General features: G+C 28.8%; 1 protein-coding gene across 1 annotated transcript in view; it reads left to right on the forward strand.

Annotated features, from left to right (window-relative positions):
* Positions 1 to 22,051, forward strand: part of LOC135133546 (protein Wnt-6-like) — a 76,921-nt gene that overhangs the window by 42,447 nt on the left and 12,423 nt on the right. Inside the window, exon 2 of the mRNA XM_064061997.1 lies at positions 11,911 to 12,128. Within this exon, the coding sequence (XP_063918067.1) occupies positions 11,911 to 12,128 (218 nt within the window). The remainder of the gene's footprint in view (positions 1 to 11,910; positions 12,129 to 22,051) is intronic.

Consider the following 22,051-nt stretch of genomic DNA (forward strand, 5'->3'; position numbering starts at 1 on the left):
ACATTTTTAATTTTAGATTAGTATCTGGGATTAACTGCGCTCGAATTAACTTGATTAATTTTAATTAGTTGCAATAAAAAGTTATTGGCGTGGTGACGTCGATACGCGTTCGGGTTGGACGGATGGATGGCCGCGACGGGGGTCCAGGGCCGGGCTCGAGAAAAGGTCGTTTAGAGATTTTATAGTTTCATTGAAATTGGTGATGAATTATGAAAATTGTTGGGGGACGGTTGTGACGCAATAATTAATGAAGAATTGGTAAGTGGTAAAAAAATTAATGGACGGAAATTAAGCAAGAACTAAAAGCGAGTCCATTATTTATAAGTACATAAATTGATATGGCATCCATAATTTAAATAATAAAATTGTTAACGCAACAACAAATTGGCCTAGAGAATATCTTAAAATCTGCTTTTTGTATCTGTACAATATGTTTCAAAAATCGATAAACGACTCAGTTAATTGGTCTGATTAAATAAAAATGGATTTTTATTTTTCGTAAATTCCGGAAACACTACTATTCTTTTATTCAGATATATCTACAGGGGTAATCTAGTCGAGTTAATTAGGTCAGGAAATTAAGTCAGGTCAAGTCAGTCAAATCAAGTCAGGTTACATGCAATTATTAATTGCGGTTTTAAAAATGAATTATTTTTTGTAGTCAGGTTAGATAGAATTTGACATGATCTCGTCCAGCCTGGTCAGGTCAGGGCACCTCAGGTCAGGTCAGGTCAGGTCAGGTCAGGTCAGGTCAAGTCAGGTCAGATCAAGTTAAGTGAAGTCAGATCATTCTGGTCCTATTGATCGCAGTGTTAGAAAGAAATTATTCTCCTCAGAGCATATTAGATCTGACTGAGTATGGTTATTGGTGATTCAGTTTCTTGATTTTCAATTTTTCAATTTTTCTTTTTTTCCGTTTCCCAATTTTTAATTTTTCGATTTAGCAGATCTAAGTTGTCTAGGGAATTTAAAGAATCCGGATAAGTAAAAGCCTCAGGATATAGAGGATTCAGAAGGACCCAAAAAAAACCTGAAGAATATAAAAGATTTAAAGGACATCATAGATCTAAAGAATGAGAAAGATCTCAAACATCTAAAGGACCCGAAGAATTTAAAGAAACTCTAGAAGATATTTTTATTTAGAGGATCTGGATTATCTCGGGATGTAGTTTAGTTAAATTTGTCGATGACTTTGAGGACCCACAAAGATCTAAACGACGTAAGAGCCGTACGGGATCCTAAAAGATCTATAGTATCTAAGGTTTCCAAAAGATGTGATTTTAAGAATGCGAATAGTCTCAAAGATGTGAAGGTTTTAAACAATCGACAAAGTTTAGGAGGCTTAAAAGATATAGTTTATCCGGGGAATTTAAAAGACCCAGATTAGCCAAATCCTCAAGAGGACATAGAAGATCTAGAAGGACTCAAAAGACGTAGAAAATATAAAAGATATGAGGGACCTCATGGATCTAAAGTATCTCAAACATTCAATAGATGTAAAGAATTTGAAGATAAAATGTCTTAAAGTTTAAGAGATCTAGAGGATTTAGAGGATCTGGATTATTAGCGATAAATTAATTAAACTCGTCAGAGGATATAAAGATCCACAGGGATTCAAAGAACTTATAAATGATCTATATGATGTAAAGTCTATCTAGAGGATCCTAAAGGATCTAAAAGATGTGAAGGATCGCAAAAATCGAAAGGAAAAAGAAAGTACAAAGCCTGGAAAATCTAAACTGTCTAGAAGATTTAGGAGATCTAGATTGTCTCGGAAATTTCAAGGATCCAGTTTAGCCAAAGTCACTAGATGATATAGAGAATCTAGAATGATACAAAAGACCCAGAAAATATAAAATATGTGAATGACCTCATGGATCTGTTGAAAGTGAAAGATCTCAATAAGATAAAGGATCTGAAGAATTTTAAGGTTCTAAAATATCTCAAAGATTTCAAAGATCCAGAGGATATACAGGATCGGGATTATCTGGGGACATAGGTTAGCTAAATTCTTCAGAGGATATAGAGGGTCCAGAAGAATTAAAAAAACTGAAAGGATCTAAACGATGTAAAAGCTCTATAATATCCTAAGAGATCTACAAGATCTTGGATATCCAAAAGATGTGGAGGATCTCAAAGATCGAAAGGAGAGAATCTACAAAGGAATATAGACTAGGTAAACTTGTCCGAGGACATAGAGGAGCAGGAAGGTTTTAAATAAATATTAAGGGTCTAAATTATGTAAGAGTTCTACAGGATACTAAAAGGGGTATAGGAAAAGATGTGGATGATCTCAAATACCTAAAAGATGTAAAAGATTTAAAAAATCTAAAAATTCTGAAACATTAAAGCGTCTACATTTAGAGGCTTTAAAGGTTTTAGGGAATTTAAAGGAACTAGATTAGCTAACCTCTCTTAGAATATGTACAGAATCTAGAATGATCCAAAAACCCAAAAAATATAAAAGATGTGAAGGATATCATGGATAGGTATAATGTATGTGAAAGATCTCAACAAGCTAAAGGATCTCAAGGATTTTAAGTTTCTACAATGTCGGAAATATTTAAAAGATCCAGAGGATTTACAGCATTGGAGTTATCTAAGGTTAGCTAAGTTTCCTCAATTTCAAACGAAGAATTACAACTTCGCTTAAATTTTCAGTTTTGCAATTTTTCAATTTTACAGTTTTCGTGGTTTCAATTTTCAATTTTCGTATTTTCAGTATTCAATTTTTTATTTTCTTCAGTTTTTCAATATTTCATTTTTAGATGTGTTTTCAATCTGTTTAATTTCCAAATTTTTTGGTTTCTTAATTTTTCGATTTTTCAGTGTAACGATTTTTAATTTTTGATATTTCAATTTTTCATTTCTTCAATTTTTCGATTTTACTAGTCTTCCTACTTAACAATTATTCCATTTTTTAATTTTTCATGTATTCAGTTTTTGATTTTACGATTATTCGATCTTACAAGATTATTCCGGTCATCGATGTTTCAATTTATCGATTTTTAATTTTTCGATTTTTCAGTTTCTTAATTTTTAGTTTTTCCATTCTTCAATTTTTCGACTCCTCAATTTTACAAGTTCTTGGTTTTTATTTTTCATTTTCTCGATTTATATCACAATTTTGCGTTTTTTCATTGAATAATTTTTCTTTCATTCAATTTTTCCATCGTACAAGTTTTCGATCTTACGAGTTATCAATTTTGCAATTTTTAATTTTTAGATTTTTCATTTTTTCAATCTTTGATTTTTCAATTTTTCGTTTTGCAATTTTTCAATTTTTAAATTTTTTAATTTTATAATTTTCGTAGTTTCAATTTTCAATTTTTCGTATCGTCAATATTCAATTTTTCCGTTTAATTTTCCATTTTCAAATTTTTTATTTTCTTTAGTTTTTCATTTTCAGATGTATTTCGTGTTTTCAATTGTTTTAATGTCCAAATTTTTTGGTTTCTTAATTTTTCAAATTTTTAATTTTTGAAATTTCAATTTTTCATTTCTTCAATTTTTCAATTTTTTATTTTTTAGAAGTATTTCGTGTTTCAATTTCTAAATTTTTTGGTTTCTTAATTTTTCGACTTTTCAGTCCCCCGATTTTTAATTTTTGATATTTCAATTTTTCATTTCTTCAGTTTTTCGTTTAGAAATTTTTCCATATTACTAGTCTTCCTACTTAACAATTTTTTCGTTTTTTAATTTTTCATTTATTCAATTTTTCGATTTAACAATTATTCGATCTTAGAAGATTTTTCAGGTTATCGATGTTTCAGTTTATCGATTTTTAATTTTTCGATTTTACAGTTTCTTAATTTTTAATTTTTCGATTCTTCAATGTTTCGTTTTCCTCAATTTTTCAAGTTTTTGGTTTTTATTTTTCATTTTCTCGATATTTTAATTTTCATTTTCAGATTTATATCACAATTTTTCGTTTTTTCATTGAATAATTTTTTTTTCATTCAATTTTTCCATCGTTCAATTTTTCGATTTTACGACTTTTGGTTTCCCCAATTTCAAACGAAGAATTATAACTTCGCTGAATCCATTTTTCAATTTTTCGTTTTGCAATTTTTCAGTTTTACAATTTTTCGTATCTTCAATTTTTTCGTTTAATTTTCCTTTTTCAATTTTTTTATTTTCTTCAATTTTTCATTTTCAGATGTATTTCGTGTTTTCAATTGTTTTAATTGCAATAAAAGTCAAAAACTTGAAAAATTGAGCAAACGAAAAATTGTAAAATCTGAAAATTAAAAATTAAGGAACGGAAAAGAAACGAAAAATCGAAAAATTGTAAAATCGAAAAACTGAATAAATGAAAAACTGAATATCAGCAAAATTGTAAAGAGGAAAACTAGTAATATCGAAAAATTTCTAAACGAAAAATTTAAGAAATGAAATGAAAAATTTAATTATCAAAAATTAGAAAAAAATCTAGAAACTGAAAAATCAAAAAATTAAAAAACCAAAAAATTTGAAAATTGAAACAACGGAAAACATGGAATAAGTACCTACATTTAAAAATGAAAAATTGACAAAACTGAAATTCGAAAATTTGATGACAATAAAAATTAGAAAATAGAAAAATTTAACATCGAGAAACAAAAAAATTGAAAATAAGAAAAATTGAAAAAGTGCAAAACAGAGAAATTGCAAATCCAAAAATTGAAGAAACGAAAAATTGAAAAAATTTTTCGATTTTTTAACTTTTGATATTTCAATTTTTCATTTTTTCAATTTTTCGATTTTGCTAGTTTTCCTCCTTACAATATCTCTGTTTTTCAATTTTTCTTACTTAATTTTTCTATCTTACAACTTTTCGAGATGTTGAGTTATTAATTTTGCAATTTTTCAATTTTTATATTTTTCAATTTTTAGTTTCCCCAATTTCAAACGAAGAATTATAACTTCGCTGAATCCATTTTTCAATTTTTCGTTTTGCAATTTTTCAGTTTTACAATTTTTCGTAACTTGAATATTCAATTTTTTCGTTTAATTTTCCTTTTTCAATTTTTTTATTTTCTTCAGTTTTTCATTTTCATATGTAATAATAATAATAATAATAATAATAATAAATTTATTTATCCAGCAGACTAATATATAGTCCATAGTGGATACAACCACAGGAACAATATTAAATTTACAATAAACACATAAACAATATTAAATTTACAATAAACACATAATGCTCACAACATTGGTACACTACACATGATTCAATTCCAACAATTGTTTCCTTACATTAGCTTTACTAAAATTATGAAAAAATATATCTAGACGACCATCACAAACAGAATTATATAAGCGAAAAGCATATATCAATGGACAGTTATAATGATGAAAAGTATTGGGTATAGCAAAATAAAATAACTTTGGACATCGGCTAATTTGTCTTGGGATATTGAATTTGATTTCATGGAGAAGCTCCTGACAACATATCTGACCTAAAGTGAGTTTTTGTAGAAAAATTAAACTAGCTGCATTTCTTCTTCTTATTAAAGGTTGTTCATTGACAATAGACAATAAGCTAGATTGATCACAGTGTCTGCTTGGATACCTATTATACATTTTTAAAAATAAATACTTTGCAAATTTGCGCAAGACATTCTCTAACAAGTCAATATATTTTTGGTAATACGGCTTCCATACAATGCAACAATATTCCATTCTTGACCTTACTAAAGCATAAAAAAGTATTTTGATACATTGTATGTTAACAAAATCCATGGTGTTACGACGAATAAATCCTAGCTGTTGCATAGCAGTCTTGGTGACATGCAGGATGTGTGGGGCAAATGACAAACTACAGTCCATAACAACACCTAAATCAGATATCTGTTGACAATTCTCAAGTACATAACCATCTAAATTGTAATAATAGGAAATAGGTTCACGTGTACGAAAGAAGGTAATCTTTTTACATTTACTTTTGTTAATTTCAAACTTATTACTATTACACCAATGCAGTAACTTTTCTAAACTGGTTTGTAGCTCATAACAGTCCTCAGCCCTATTGACAACTTTTGCCAGTTTTAAGTCATCGGCGTACACAAATGCCCTACATCCCAAGTCTTTTACGACGTCGTTGTAAAATATAATAAAAAGAAGAGGACCTAAATTTGATCCTTGACCAACTCCACTGTTAACTTTATATATCGACGATCTAAATCCTTTACACAAAACTCGTTGTTGCCTATCAGTTAACCAAGATTTAAGAACAGATATTAAATTATCGCATAAACCAAAACTTTCCAACTTTTTTAATAAAATACAGTGATTAACTTTGTCAAATGCTTTAGATAAGTCGGTATATATAGCATCAACTTGTGATCTTTTATCTAAAGCATTTGAGACAAACTGCGTGAATTCGCATAAGTTAGTTGTAGTGGAGCGGCCCTTGACAAAACCATGTTGTTCAGTTATAATATCAGATTTCACATGGGCATAGATAGCATCTGTTAATATGCACTCAAACAATTTAGCAAAATTTGGGATGAGAGATATGGGCCTATAGTTCTTAATGTTCGACTTGTCACCCGACTTAAAAATTGGCACAACATTTGACGTTTTCCATACTGTTGGATACTGTGAAGATATTAATATCCGATTAAATATATGACAAAGTGGAGATAGAAAACAACTTATGCAATCTACAATCAAAAATGCCGGTATGTTATCAGCACCAGAGACATTATTCGCTTTTATACCCTTTACAGCCTTAAGAATGTCGTTGTCACTTATAGAGAACCTATTTAAAATAACATTTTTTACACAGTCTACTCTAACATCAAAAGATGGACAACAATATTTAAAACAGTTATCACAGATATTTTCACAATTATCACGGCATATTACATCGCAGACATGGTTCTTGTTATCGCAGTTGTACATACTTTTAAAGTGACTAGCAAATGTGTTGACTATATCTTGTTGAGATGTCAAGGTATGATTCTCAAAGGTCATGAGACCAGGAACATTCGTGGCTTTCTTTTTTCATTAACAAACGACCAAAATTTTTTCGGATGGCTTTGTAGAGAAGTTTCAGATTTTCTTATAAACTCATAATATGTGTACCTAATGTCTTTTCTGATTTCACAGCGTAACTTCTTCACTTTATCAAGATGATATACTGACTTGGTTTTTCTATAAATATCCCAATGTCTATTCTTTGTTTTGATTTTGTTGATAACAGATCTAGTATACCAAACAGGGTAATTTTCCCGCTGACCAAAGGACTTTGAAATTGGTACATATTGGGAGATGTTGGTAAAAATGATTTCATTGAATTTCTCACAGGCCAGAGTAGGATCAGCAGCATCTAAAACTGGCAACCAGTCAGTCCCAGCAAGTGATAGGTAGAGCCCTTCCAGATTACCTCTGTGAAAGTTAAATCTCAAGTCATCAGTCCCATGTACAAATGGTACACTATCCAGGTTCACTAATTCCAGTTGTATATTTAGAGCAGGATGATGATTATCCTCTGTAACTAATGTCAACTCCTGTTTGTCTACAGTTACTGTTAAACTTTCTGTCGTCAGAACTAAATCTAATATTCTGTTGTTGCGATTGAGAATGCTGTTGTGTTGAACCAAGTTATTTAACGCCAGAAACTGTGTGTAGATGTTAAATAATTGGGTTGTCCTTGTACCTGTCACACATTCAGAAATTTCCGGGATATTAAAGTCGCCACATAACATGACGGGAACTGAGAAGTCTATGGCACTTTCCAAGTAGTCAAAGATAGAAGTGTAAACATCAAGACTGAGTGAAGGAGGAATGTACATGGCAAGAATAATAATATGTCTACTGCTTATAGAAATTCTTATGCCTAAAAGTTGAACAGATGGTACCGGTGAGCTAACATCAAGCTTGTTTACAACATACTGGTTCCTCACTGCCACCAAAACTCCTCCACCACGACCAGTAATTCTATCGGATCGATATACATTAAAAAAGCAAGGAAATAACTCACTTGAACTAACATTGCTGGTAAGCCATGTTTCGCTTAGAATAACAACGTCAGCATCCAATGAAGAGCAATTCACATAAAAGTCCGTAATTTTAGTATTTAGACCTCGCACATTTTGATAAACAATGTTTCCACTTAAAGATGTACGTGAACGAGGAAATCTTGCCTGCTGGAAATCTACACATTTTTTGTACTGACGATTTTTGGCACACCATTTGTGTATTTTAGTCTTATGTCTTCCTCACCATTGTTGCGCCGACTTCTAAATTCTTTTCTAATAGCATAAGCCTTAGTCTGTTGACGAGGTGTAAGATCAACATTGCAGAAAATATTGTTGCTGAATCGATGGCGTACCAATTTTTTAACCACAGCTGAACTATTGAGGACAACCTTAACCATACGAGAACGTTCTTGATTTGGTTTTCCTAAGCGAATTACAGACAAAATCTGATATTCCTGATTACCTTCAATAACTGGGCCTATAAGATTCTTAACTGCATCTTCATCAGCTCGTTTTCGTTGTACATCATCACCATGAGGTTCCTGAAGACCCTGGACAATAACATTGTTAGAGCGATAGATTCTATCCATGGCTTCTTCTACAACAGCATCATCATCAACACGACTCATTTCAATATTACTTTCCCTCTTTTTCCCCCTCATGTCCTCTATCTCCACACGTAGTTTTTTGTTTTCAGTAATCAGTTCCTCGATTACTTTTTTCATCCCATGAACCATGTATTTCGTGTTTTCAATTGTTTTAATTTTAATAAAAGTCACAAACTTGAAAAATCGAGCAAACGAAAAATTGTAAAATCTGAAAATTAAAAATTAAGGAACGAAAAAGAAACGAAAAATCGAAAAATTGTAAAATCGAAAAACTGAATAAATGAAAAATTGAATATCAGCAAAATTGTAAAGAGGAAAACTAGTAATATCGAAAAATTTCTAAACGAAAAATTTAAGAAAAGAAATGAAAAATTTAATTATCAAAAATTAGAAAAAAAGCTAGAAACTGAAAAATCAAAAAAATTAAAAAACCAAAAAATTTGAAAATTGAAACAATGGAAAACATGAAATAAGTACCTACATTTAAAAATGAAAAATTGACAAACTGAAATTCGAAAATTTGATGACAATAAAAATTAGAAAATAGAAAAATTTAACATCGAGAAACAAAAAAATTGAAAATAAGAAAAATTGAAAAAGTGCAAAACAGAGAAATTGCAAATCCAATAATTGAAGAAACGAAAAATTGAAAAAGTTTTCGATTTTTTAATTTTTGATATTTCAATTTTTCATTTCTTCAATTTTTCGATTTTGCTAGTTTTCCTCCTTACAATATTTCTGTTTTTCAATTTTTCTTATTCAATTTTTCTATCTTACAACTTTTCGAGATATTGAGTTATTAATTTCGCAATTTTTCGATTTTTATATTTTTCAATTTTTAGTTTCCCCAATTTCAAACGAAGAATTATAACTTCGCTGAATCCATTTTTCAATTTTCCATCTTCCATTTTTCAATTTTTCGATTTGCATTTTTCCAGTTTTGCAATTTTTCAAATTTACAATTTTTCGTAAGTTCAGTATTCAATTTTTCCGTTTCTCGCGTTTAATTTCCCATTTTCGAATTTTTATTTTCTTCAGTTTTTCAATTTTTCATTTTTAGATGTATTACGTGTTTTCAATTGTTTTAATTTCCATATTTTTGATTTCTTAATTTTTCGATTTTTTTGTCTCGATTTTTAATTTTCGATATTTAAATTTTTCATTTCTTCAATTTTTCGATTTTGCTAGTTTTCCTCCTTACAACATTTTTTTTATTCAATTTTTCTATCTTACAACTTTTTGAGATATTGAGTTATTAATTTCGCAATTTTTCGATTTTTATATTTTTCAATTTTTAGTTTCCCCAATTTCAAACGAAGAATTATAACTTCGCTGAATCCATTTTTCAATTTTCCATCTTCCATTTTTCAATTTTTCGATTTGCATTTTTCCAGTTTTGCAATTTTTCAAATTTACAATTTTTCGTAAGTTCAGTATTCAATTTTTCCGTTTCTCGCGTTTAATTTCCCATTTTCGAATTTTTATTTTCTTCAGTTTTTCAGTTTTTCATTTTTAGATGTATTACGTGTTTTCAATTGTTTTAATTTCCATATTTTTGATTTCTTAATTTTTCGATTTTTTAGTCTCGATTTTTAATTTTCGATATTTAAATTTTTCATTTCTTCAATTTTTCGATTTTGCTAGTTTTCCTCCTTAAAATTTTTTTTTTTTCAATTTTTCTTACTCAATTTTTCTATCTTACAACTTTTCGAGATATTGAGTTATTAATTTTGCAATTTTTCGATTTTTATATTTTTCAATTTTTAGTTTCCTCAATTTCAAATGAAGAATTATAACTTCGGTTAATCCATTTTTGCAATTTTCCATCTTCCATTTTTCAATTTTTCGATTTGCATTTTTCCAGTTTTGCAATTTTTCAAATTTACAATTTTTCGTAAGTTCAGTATTCAATTTTTCCGTTTCTCGCGTTTAATTTCCCATTTTCGAATTTTTTATTTCCTTCAGTTTATCAATTTTTCATTTTTAGATGTATTCGTGTTTTCAATTGTTTTAATTTCCATATTTTTGATTTCTTAATTTTTCGATTTTTTAGTCTCGATTTTTAATTTTCGATATTTCAATTTTTCATTTCTTCAATTTTTCGATTTTGCTAGTTTTCCTCCTTACAATATTTTTGTTTTTCAATTTTTCTTATTAAATTTTTCTATCTTACAACTTTTCGAGATATTGAGTTATTAATTTTGCAATTTTTCGATTTTTATATTTTTCAATTTTTAGTTTCCTCAGTTTCAAACGAAGAATTATAACTTCGTTTAATCCATTGTTGCAATTTTCCATCTTCCATTTTTCAGTTTTTCGATTTGCATTTTTCCAGTTTTGCAATTTTTCAAATTTACAATTTTTCGTAAGTTCAGTATTCAATTTTTCCGTTTCTCGCGTTTAATTTCCCATTTTCGAATTTTTTATTTCCTTCAGTTTATCAATTTTTCATTTTTAGATGTATTACGTGTTTTCAATTGTTTTAATTTCCATATTTTTGATTTCTTAATTTTTCGATTTTTTAGTCTCGATTTTTAATTTTCGATATTTCAATTTTTCATTTCTTCAATTTTTCGATTTTACTAGTTTTCCTACTTACAATATTTCTGTTTTTCAATTTTTCAGTCTTACGAGATTGTTCGATTTTTCCGGTTATCGATGCAGTTTTTCAATTTTTCAAGTTCTTAATTTTTGATTTTCATTTTCCCGATTTTTTAGTTTTCATTTTATCGGTTGTATGTAGCAATTCTTCGTTTTTTCATTTAATAATCTTTCGTTTATTCATTTTTTCAAATTTTCAAGCCCTAGGTTTTCCAATTTCTAAATTTTTTAAATTTGCAATTTTTTGATTTCTCAATTGTTCGATTTTCTGAACTTTCATTTTGAATATTTCAATTTTACAATATTTCGATTTTTAAATTTTGTATTGTTTTGATTTTTGATAGGACGAGTTCAGGATTATTTTTGACTGCAATGTAAAACAGAAATTATTTATAAGTACTACTCAGATCAAATCAAATTAGATTTGGTTTGCTTCGATCTAGACGGATCTGGTTTGGACTGGTTTGGTCTGGTTTGATCTAATCATGTCAGATCAGATGAAATCAGTTCATACTGTAATTGATTGCAATGTTGAAAAGAGATTATATGAAACCCATTACGATAGCGAGTACTATAATCGCCCCATTACCGTCCTCACTCAAATAAAGCGAGTCATTTCGATACCCAAATCACCGGTCATGATGTCGTCATTATCATTACGATTCTCCGCCCGATAGACATTAGTACGACAGAGTGCGCCAACCTTGTAACTTGTAACCCTTGCTTTGTTCCAGGGCCGCCGGAAGCCAGCTGGTAATGGACCCCCGTCAAATCTGCAAGAAGACCAAACGACTCCGCGGCAAAATGGCCGACATATGCAACAAGCCGGTGCTGTTGACTCAGATCTCCCTCGGCGTCGAGCTGGGCCAGAAGGAATGCCAGTACCAGTTCAGGAACCGACGGTGGAACTGCACGTCGTCGAGGAGGAGCATTAGGAAGGTGCTCCTGCGAGGTGAGTAAACCGCTTATTTTCGGGGATCGGGCCGAAAATGACGACGTGCCCGAGCTGAGGACGAGAGGACAATGGACCGGAGGAGATTTATAGCGAGCAGTCGCATACCTGATCAGGCCATTTCCAAATCTGTAAACATTTGCCCTTACGGTGGAATGCGAGTTTTTATCATCCTGTTTCGGGCTTCATCTCTATTGTCTCGGAGATGTGATCGGAGGAGATTAGTTCATGGCCACGGAGATAAACCGATAGAAACGTAATTAAATTTATTGGGTTATGCAACGGCAGGAGGTTGCGTCGGAGAGAAAGTTTAGCAGAGGCACAAAGACGGAGATGATTGCGTTTTGTAATGAGAGATCGTGGACGAGGTTTTCAAAATTATCTGGGTTTAAGAATTCCTAATAATAATTAGTAAGGATTTATAAACGAGAGGAAAAAAATTCGTCGAAGGTTATTTCGACGGAACTTCCCTCGCCCATGTACTTACAGCCCAACAAATCCAACTTCTTTGAAAAATTAACTATAACAATTTTTTGCGATTTTCGTTGCCTGTATAAAGTCAAAACCAATGGCGTAATTTCTCTTTTTTTTGAGTTTTCAAGTTCAAATTTTCAGTTTTTCGGTTTTTCAACTTTTTAATTTTGCAATTTTTCGATTTCTCGATTCTTTAATTTTTCATATTTAGTCCCCGAAACGTTAACTATTGGAGTGAATCGCAATAAAATAAAAAAGAGAAAATTTAAATTAGCTGATGAAGTTGAGCGACTTTAAGGAAACAGATGACTTTAAATTCTGTAGCTTCTAGATTTCCTTGGAGGGTGGCAATTTCAGTTTACATTTTCTTTATTTTTACAGTTTTCCGATTTTTTAATGAGTTTCAATTTTATAATTTTTTGTTTTTCCTATTTTATTTTTCTTCAATTTTTCGCACGACAATTTTTTGATTTGCAATGCAACGAGTTTTCATTTTTTAATTTTTCAATTTTTCTATTCTTCAATTTTTCATTTCTTCAATTCTTTGGTGTGCAATTTTTCGTTCCGGTTTTTTATCTTCTTTATTTTTCAATTTTTCGTTTTTTCAGAGGTCTGATTTTATAGGTTTTCTTATTTTCACCATAAAAAATTTCAATTTTTAGATTTTTCAATTTTTAGATTTTTTTTCAGGTTTTAGATTTTTTAATTGTTCATTTTTCAATTTTAGGTTCTTCATTTTCCGACTTTTTGAATTATTATCATTAATTTATTTATGGAAAATGTCCTTTACATATAACAAACTAAAAAGTATTTTTTTTCAATTTTTCGGTTTTTCAAAAGTCTGATTTTGTAATTTTTCTAATTTTCAATGTGAACATTTTCAATTTTTGAATTTTTTAGTTTTTCGATTTGTAATTTTCGCTTTTCAGTTTTTAGATTTTTCAGGTTTTAGATTTTTTTATTTTTCGTTTTACAGTTTCTCGCTTTTTCAACTTTAAAATTTTCCAATTTTATGTTTAACAATTTTCGTTTCGGTTTTTTCTTTTCTTATTTGTCAATGTTTTCATTTTTTTAATTTTTCATCTTTCCAATTTAATTCGTTTCTTTAATGTTACATTTTATAATTTTTTGTTTCTTTTTTCTTCAATTTTACTACAAGCAACTTTTGGATGTTTCAGTTTTTAGAATTTATGATTTTTGATTTGCTATTTTATGAGTTTTCATTTGTTAATTTTTCAATTTTTCGGTTTTTCATTTCTTCCATTTTTCGATTTGCAGGTTTTCCTTTCGCTTTTTTTATCTTCTTAATTTTTACAATTTTTCAGTTTTTCTGTGTTCTGATTTCATAATTTTTCTGTTTTTCACTGTGAAATTTGTCAATTTTTGGATTTTAATTTTTCGATTTTTCAATTTGTTTTTTCGGTTTTAGATTTTCCAGTTTTTCGATTTTTCAATTTCAAATATGTCATAATAATTACAATTTTTATAATCTTTCACTTTTTCAGTTTTACAATTTTACAATTTTTCGATTTTTATTTTTTAATTTCTCAATATTTGATTTTTCAATTTTTCGATCTTTCAGTGTTACGGTTTTTCGGCTTCACGATTTTGACGATTCTATAATTTTTCGATTTTACAATTTTTGAGTTTTCTGATTTTTCGACTCGATTTCCAGTTTTTCGATGCTTCAAAATTTTGTTTGTTCAGTGTTTCAATGGGCAATTTTTCGGTTTTCCACTTTCTCGATTTTGAAATTTTTCAGTTCTACGATTTTTCAGATTTTTTAGTTTTTCGGTTTTGAATTTTTCGAATCAAAAAAATGGAAAGATTGCAAAATTGAAAAACCTAAAAATTGGAAATAAAGAACTTGAAAAATTGAAGACGAAAATTGAAAATTCGACCAATTAAAAATCGAAATAGTGCATCTAAATTCAAAAAACGAAAAATGGTAAAATCAAAATATTGACAATAAAAGTTCGGAAAATCGGACAACTGAGAAATCAAAAAATTGCAAATTTAAAAAATTTAAAAATCGGGAAACCGAAGAATTGACAATTTGGAAAATTGAATAAACGAAAAAATATTAATTGAAGAAACGATAAATTTGTGATATAAAATCGCGAAAATGAAAATTAAAAAATCGCAAAAATGAAAAATAAAAAAAGAACTTGAAAAATTAGAAAATCGAAACATTAAAAACTGAGAAACTGAAAAATCGAAAAATTGAATAAATGAAAAATTGATACCTATGTCAAAAACTGAAAAATCGAAAAATTAAGAAACCAAAAATTTTGAAAATGAAAACAATTGAAAACACAAAATACATCTAAAAATAAAAAATTGTTAAACTGAAAATCGAAAATTTGAGGAAAATGAAAATTAGAATATAGATTTAACATCAAGAAACGGAAAAATTGAAAGTTGAAAAACTACGAAAAATTGTAAAATTGAAAAATTGCAAATGGAAATATTGAAGAAACGAAAAACTGAAAAATCAAAGATTGAAAATTTGAAAAATAGAATAAACGGAGAATTATAAAATCGGATGAAACATTGGAAAAATAAAGGAAATGAAAAAGGAAAAATTGTGATATAACATCAAGAAAATGAAAATCAAAAAATCGGAAAAATAAAAAAAAAATCAAGAACTTGAAAAATTGTGGAAACAAAAAATTGTAAAATCAAAAATTGAGAAACTAAAAATCGAAAAATTGTAAAATCTATAAACTGAATAAATGAAAAATTGAATAACAGAAAAAATTGTAAGGAGGAAAACTAGTAATATCGAAAAATTTCCACACGAAAAATTTAAGAAATGAAATGAAACATTTAAATATAAAAAATTAGAAAAAAATCGAGAAATTGAAAAATCAAAAAATTAAGAAACCACGAAATTTGAAAATTAAAACAATTGAAAACATGAAATAAGTACATCTAAAAATGAAAAATTGAAAAACTGAAAATCGAAAATTTGAAGAAAATAAAAATTAGAAAATAGGAAATTTAAAACCGGGAAACAAAACTATTGAAAATTTAAAATTGAAAACAAGAAAAATCGTAAAATTGAAAAATTGCAAAATAGAGAAATTGCAAATCGAAAAATTGAAGAAACGACAAATTCAAAATTCAAAGACATTAAAATTTGAGAAACAAAATAAATGAAAAATTGTAAAATCGAAAGAAACATTGAAAAAATAAAGGGAATGAAAAAAGGAAAAACTGTGATATAACATCCAGAAAATGAAAATCAAAAAATCGGCAAAATGGAAAGTAAAAGTCAAAAACTTGAAAAATTGAGCAAACGAAAAATTGTAAAATCTGAAAATTAAAAATTAAGGAACGGAAAAGAAACGAAAAATCGAAAAATTGTAAAGTCGAAAAACTGAATAAATGAAAAATTGAACATCAGCAAAATTGTAAGGAGGAAAACTAGTAAAATCGAAAAATTTCCAAACGAAAAATTTAAGAAATGAAATGAAAAATTTAATTATCAAAAATTAGAAAAAAATCTAGAAACTGAAAAATCAAAAAATTAAAATAACCAAAAAATTTGAAAATTGAAACAATGGAAAGCACGAAATAAGTACCTACATTTAAAAATGAAAAATTGACAAACTGAAAATCGAAAAATCAAAGGTTGAAAATTTGAAAAATAGAAAAAACGAAAAACTAAAAATTGAGAAAAAAAATGAACAATAGCAAAATTGTAACGAGGAAAACTAGTAAAATCGAAAAAGTTCCAAACGAAAAATGCAAGAAATGAAAAATTGAAATATCACAAATTAGGAAAAATCGAGAAACTGAAAAATAAAAAAACTAAGAAATCAAAAAAATTGAATATTAAAACAATTGAACGAAATATATATATATCTAAAAATGAAAAATTGAAAAACTGAAAATCGAAAATTTGAAGCAAATAAAAATTAGAAAATCGAAATCGAAATAATCGGAAAAATTGAAAATCGAAACTACGAAAAAGAGTAAAATCAAAAAATTTCAAATGAAAAAATTTGAGAAACGAAAAACTGAAACATCAAAGACTGAAAATTTGAAAAATAGAGTAAACGAAAAATTATAAAATCGAAAGAAACATTGAAAAAATAAAGGAAACGAAAATAGGAAAAATTGTGATGTAACATTGAAATATCGCAAATTAGACTAAAATTGAGAAACTGAAAAATGAAAAAATTAAGACACCAAAAAATTTTAAAATTAAAACAATTGAAAACACGGAATAAGTACATCTAAAAATGAAAAATTGAAAAACTGAAAATCGAATATTCGAAGAAAACAAAAATTAGAAAATAGGAAAATTTAACATCGAGAAACCAAAAAATTGTAAAATTGATAAATTGCAAAACTGAGAAATTGCAAATTGAAAAATTAAAGAAAAGGATAACTGAAAAATCAAAAATTGAAAATTTGAAAAATAGAATATACGAAAAATTATAAAATCGCAAGAAACATTGAATTTATGATGAAATGAAATGAAAAAAAGAAAAATTGTGATGTAACGTCTAGAAAATGAAAATCAAAAAATTGGCAAAATGAAAAATTAAAATCAAGAACTTGAAAAATCGAAAAATTAAAAATTCTAAAATCGAAAATTTTCTAAACAAACAATTGAAGAAATGAAAAATTGAGAAATAAAAAATTAAAAATCGGGAAGCTGAAAAATCGAAAAATTAAGAAACCAAAAAATTTGAAAATTAAAACAATTGAACGAAATACATCCAAAAATGAAAAATTAAAAAATTGAAGATCGAAAATTTGAAGAAAATAAAAATTAGAAAATAGGAAAATTAAGCATCGAGAAACGAAAAAAATTAATATTGAAAATTCAAATTATGAAAAATTGTTAAATTGAAAAATTGCAAAATTAAAAAAATTAAAAGAAAAAAAAAACAAAAAATTGTGATATAACATCTAGAAAATAAAATTTTAAGATGATCTCATCAATTTTTTGGAAGGTGACAACGAATAAACTGTGATTAACCATGATTACGATAACCTTAAAACCTTTGCAAGATTTCAGAGCATTTGGTTGTTACCAAAAATCTGGATATCTAGAATAAAAATTGAACAGGGATTCATAAACCACATGTACAGGAGTATCTTATGTTTAAAAATTAAAACTATATTAACTAATATAAATTTATCCTAAATAGTTGGTGGGAACGTTTGTTCAAATTTTGGTTAGCGTTTTACTATCTACACGATAATCAGTCCAGAGTTTCGGAGATTATATTATCTGTCTAATAAAAATTCGGACAGACGGCGGCTTACGCTCAGAAAGTAAAAACTAACAGTCCAAAAATCTTGTGTGTCCCCCGGTTATTAAATACTTGTAGTGCTCGGCTTTTGCCTCAGTCTGCATTGAGTCACCGCCCACAAAATACAAAAAGCTAGCCGTATTTTTCGCGAATTCTCGCTCTTCTCGTCGCCCTTGTACCATAAACTCCATCTAACGTAGTGCAAGTCCGATCGATACATAGCCGTACAAGTTTTACGCCATCTTAGCCCACATAAAGTGCATCTCGGCGAAATCCGCACTCATGTACCCCCGATATGCGTATAAACAATCTCTCCCATCTGCATTTATCTAAATCACTCGAATAGCACGACACGGAAAACGGGCGGCATAAAACATCGGACTGGTCTGTGCCTAGAAGACATCACCATAAATTTGCTACCAAGCTGACAAACGGAATTCTCCGTTGCATCGGAGCAAATCCGTCGAAGATGGCACGCAATTATTAACGAACATTCCGTCCCACATTTACTCCGATATTTTTAATAAAGGACTCGCATTCTTCGTCGTCCGCCGCGTTGTTTTTTCATCATTTTCGAATTTTTCACATCGCGAAGGAGTCGAAAAGCAATTTGCGCGGAATTTTTCTCACGCCGATGCTCGCCCGATTGTCAGCGCTGATGATTTGCGAAAGTGATGCGCACATGAGGTGTAAATTAATAGTTTGATGCTCGCTGGAGATGCGGACGGAGATAAGGAGCAGGTAGCCGAGAGAGATTGTACAGGGCTTGTCACTAAGCTTTTAAATCTTTTACTCTCTACCGGACTGTTAACCACTTAAGATAAAGGACCTGCTAAGATAACTAGCTTGACTTATTGACTCGGAGCGAGCTTTGATACGTCCGAGAGCTTCCAAAGGATTGAGGCCCCGTCTTCCTCTTCCTCGGTAATTGACTCGTTTCGAAAACCGTTCTGACGACGAAGAGGGGTGAGACAAGTCCCACATTTTTCTCGATTCAGACTTAAATTTTGAATTTTTTTAACTTTTAATTTTTTTATTTTTTTAATTGCTGAGCATTAGCTAAGAAAAACTGTGATCGCGTCATCTCAAATTTTGCTAAGTAAATCACTCTCGAATTTTCTATTGTAACTTGTAAAAAATAAAATTTGTAAAATTAAGGTCAATTTTTTCGTAGAACTTGATTAACGTTTTTTTTTGTGTTTCATTAACATATTTTTCATTTTTACAATTGTTTATACAGGATAGGTATTAAAAAAATTGTCAGTCAAAATTTCAATACACGTACACAGAACTACATGGAAGGTAATCACAAAAAGTCGAAATTTTCTTTAAGAAAAATTGAACTTTTGGAAAAGTTGTCTAAAAATGCATCCATTGTGGAATACGATTCGAAATTCGCAAGAATATTGAAAATTTGAGCTTTTGAAAAAACTGTCAAGTCTCAAATATTGCCTATTTCACTGGACGATTTTGGAAAAATGAAGAAGATTTCGAAGGAATGAGTCTGAAAATAACTTATGTATGTAGATTGAAATCTAGAAAAAATATTCTTTAGGTAATTTTCCAAGGACATGAAGCAAAATTTTCGAACTATTTTTCTTATCCCAAATATTATCACATTTTATGGAAAAATAGAATTTTCGAAGAAGTGATACTGAAAATAGCTTCTGGAGGTCGAAATCTATAAAAAATATTCTTACATTATTTTCTAACGAGACAAAAGAGGTTGAGATTTTGGAAAAGTTGACCAAGAATGCACAAAAAATTCTAGAATTTGATTCGAAATTTCTATAGATTTTATGATCTCGGAATAAAATTGTAGAAATCATCAAAAAAATCTCTAGGTAATTTTCGAAGGTGGTCGAACAATTGTCGATATTTTCAGAAGGAGAATTGCAAATTTGAACTTTTGAAAAAGTTTTCCAAAAATTCAGAAAAAAATCTAGGATATAATAATCTCTATGTAGTGATTCGAAAAATATAGCATTATTATAGTCCCGAAGCAAGATTTTAGAAATATTCGCTTTGAAACCAATTTTTTTAATCAAAAATATTGGAATCTAGAATCGTCCAATGCCATATATCATTGGACGATTCTAGAAAAATGGAAATAGTTTTCGAAAAAAATGAAGCTGAAAATAACGTCTGGAAATCGAAATCTAGAAAAAATATTCTTTAGGTGATTTTCGAAGATCACAAAAAGTCGAAATTTTCGTAAGGAAAAAGTACTGAAAAATTGAGCTTTTAAAAGATTGTCCTAAAATTCAGAAAAAATTTGGGATATAGGTCCCGATGTAGTGATTTGAAAAACACAACAAGTTTATGGTCTCAGAGGAAGATTTTCGAAATATTCGTTTTGAAACTAATTTTATTTAATCCCAAATACTGCCACATTTCATTTGGCAATTCTGGAAAAATGGAAGGAGTTTTCTAAGAAATGAAACTGTAAATAACTTCTGGAGGTCGAAATGTACAACAAATATTCTTCATGGAATTTTCGAAGGAGGTCAAAAGAAGTCGAAATATTTATAAAGAGGAGTATTGAAAACTTGAGCTTTTGAAAAAGTTGTTTAAAAATACACAAAAAATTGTGGAATATGATTCAACATTTTTACAGTGTTTATAGTCTCGGAGAAAAGTCTTAGAAAAATTTTAAATTTACAAAAAAATTTCTAGGTAATTTTCGAAGGTGGTCGAAAAAAGGATCGAAATTTTCACAAGGGGGAGTACCGAAAACTTGAGCTTTTGAAAAAGTTGTCCAAATATCCAGAAAAAAATCTGGGAAATAGGTCCCAATGTGGTGCTTCGAAAAATACAGTATGTTTATGGTCCGGGAGGAAGATTTTCGAAATATTCGTTTGAAACTATTTTTTTTTAATTCCAAATATTGCCATATTTCATTTGGCAATTCTGGAAAAATGGAAAGAGTTTTCGAAGAAATGAAGCTAAAAATAACATTTGGAAGTCGAAATCTAAAAAAAAATATTCTTTATGGAATTTCGAAGGAGGTCAAAAAAAGGATCGAAATTTTCACAAGTTGAATTGTGAAATTTGAACAGCAATATTGAAAACTTGAGCTTTTGAAAAAGTTGTCCAAAAATTTAGACAAAAAATTTGAGATATAGATCACGTTGTAGTGATTCGAAAAATACAGCATGTTTATGGTCTTGGAGGAAGATTTTCGCTTGGAAACTATTTTTTTAAATACCAAATATTGCGATATTTCATTTGTAGATTCTGGAAAAGTGGAAGAAGCTTTCGAAGAAATAAGACCGAAAATAGCTTTTAGAATAGCTGAAAAAAAATATTCTTTGGGTAACTTTTGGAAGGAAATCAAAATAAGTCGAAATTTCCATGAGAGATGATTATTAAAAAATTGAGTTTTTGGAAAAATTGTTACAAAATACACAAAAAATTATGAAATATGAAATTGTGATATGAGTATTTATGTCTTTGGAGCAAAATTTCAGAAATAATCTAAATCTACAAAAAAATCTTTAGGTAATTTTCGAAGGTAGTCGAAAAAAGGTCGAGATTTTCAGAAGTATGTGTTGAAAATTTGAAGTTTTGAAAAATTTGTCCAAAAACTTAGAAAAAACTCTGGAACATAGATCTCGACGTGGTGGTTCGAAAAATATGGCAGGTTTATGGTCCCGGAGCAAGATTTTGGAAATATTCGGTTTGAAACTATTTTTTTTTTAAATCCCAAATATTGCCTCATTTTATTGTTCGAAAATGAAAGGAATTTGCGAAGAAATAAGGCTGAATATAGTTTTTAGAGGTCGAAATCTAGAAAAAACATTCTTTAGGTAATTTTGAAAAAAAATCAATAAAGCCGAAATTTTCTAAGAAATGAGAACTGAAAAATTGAGCTTTTGGAAAAATTGTTTTAAAATACACAAAAAATTGTTGAATATGATTTGAAATTTTCTCCGAGCAAAATTTTAGAAATATCCTAAATTTACAAACATATCTTTAGAAAGAGTATTGAAAGCGTGAGCTTTTGAAAAAGTGGTCTAAAAATTCGGAAAAAAATCTGGAATAAAAATATAACACGTTTATGGTCCCGGAGCATGACTTTCGAAATATTCGATTTGGAACTATTTTTTTTAATCCCAAATATTGTTATATTTCATCGGGCGGTTTTGGAAAAATGGAAGTTATTTCTAAAGAAAT

This window comes from Zophobas morio, unplaced genomic scaffold (assembly GCF_036711695.1).
Source record: "Zophobas morio isolate AGI-343-1 ecotype UQ-CSIRO unplaced genomic scaffold, CSIRO_AGI_Zmor_V1 ptg000022l, whole genome shotgun sequence".
Classification (NCBI taxonomy): domain Eukaryota; kingdom Metazoa; phylum Arthropoda; class Insecta; order Coleoptera; family Tenebrionidae; genus Zophobas; species Zophobas morio.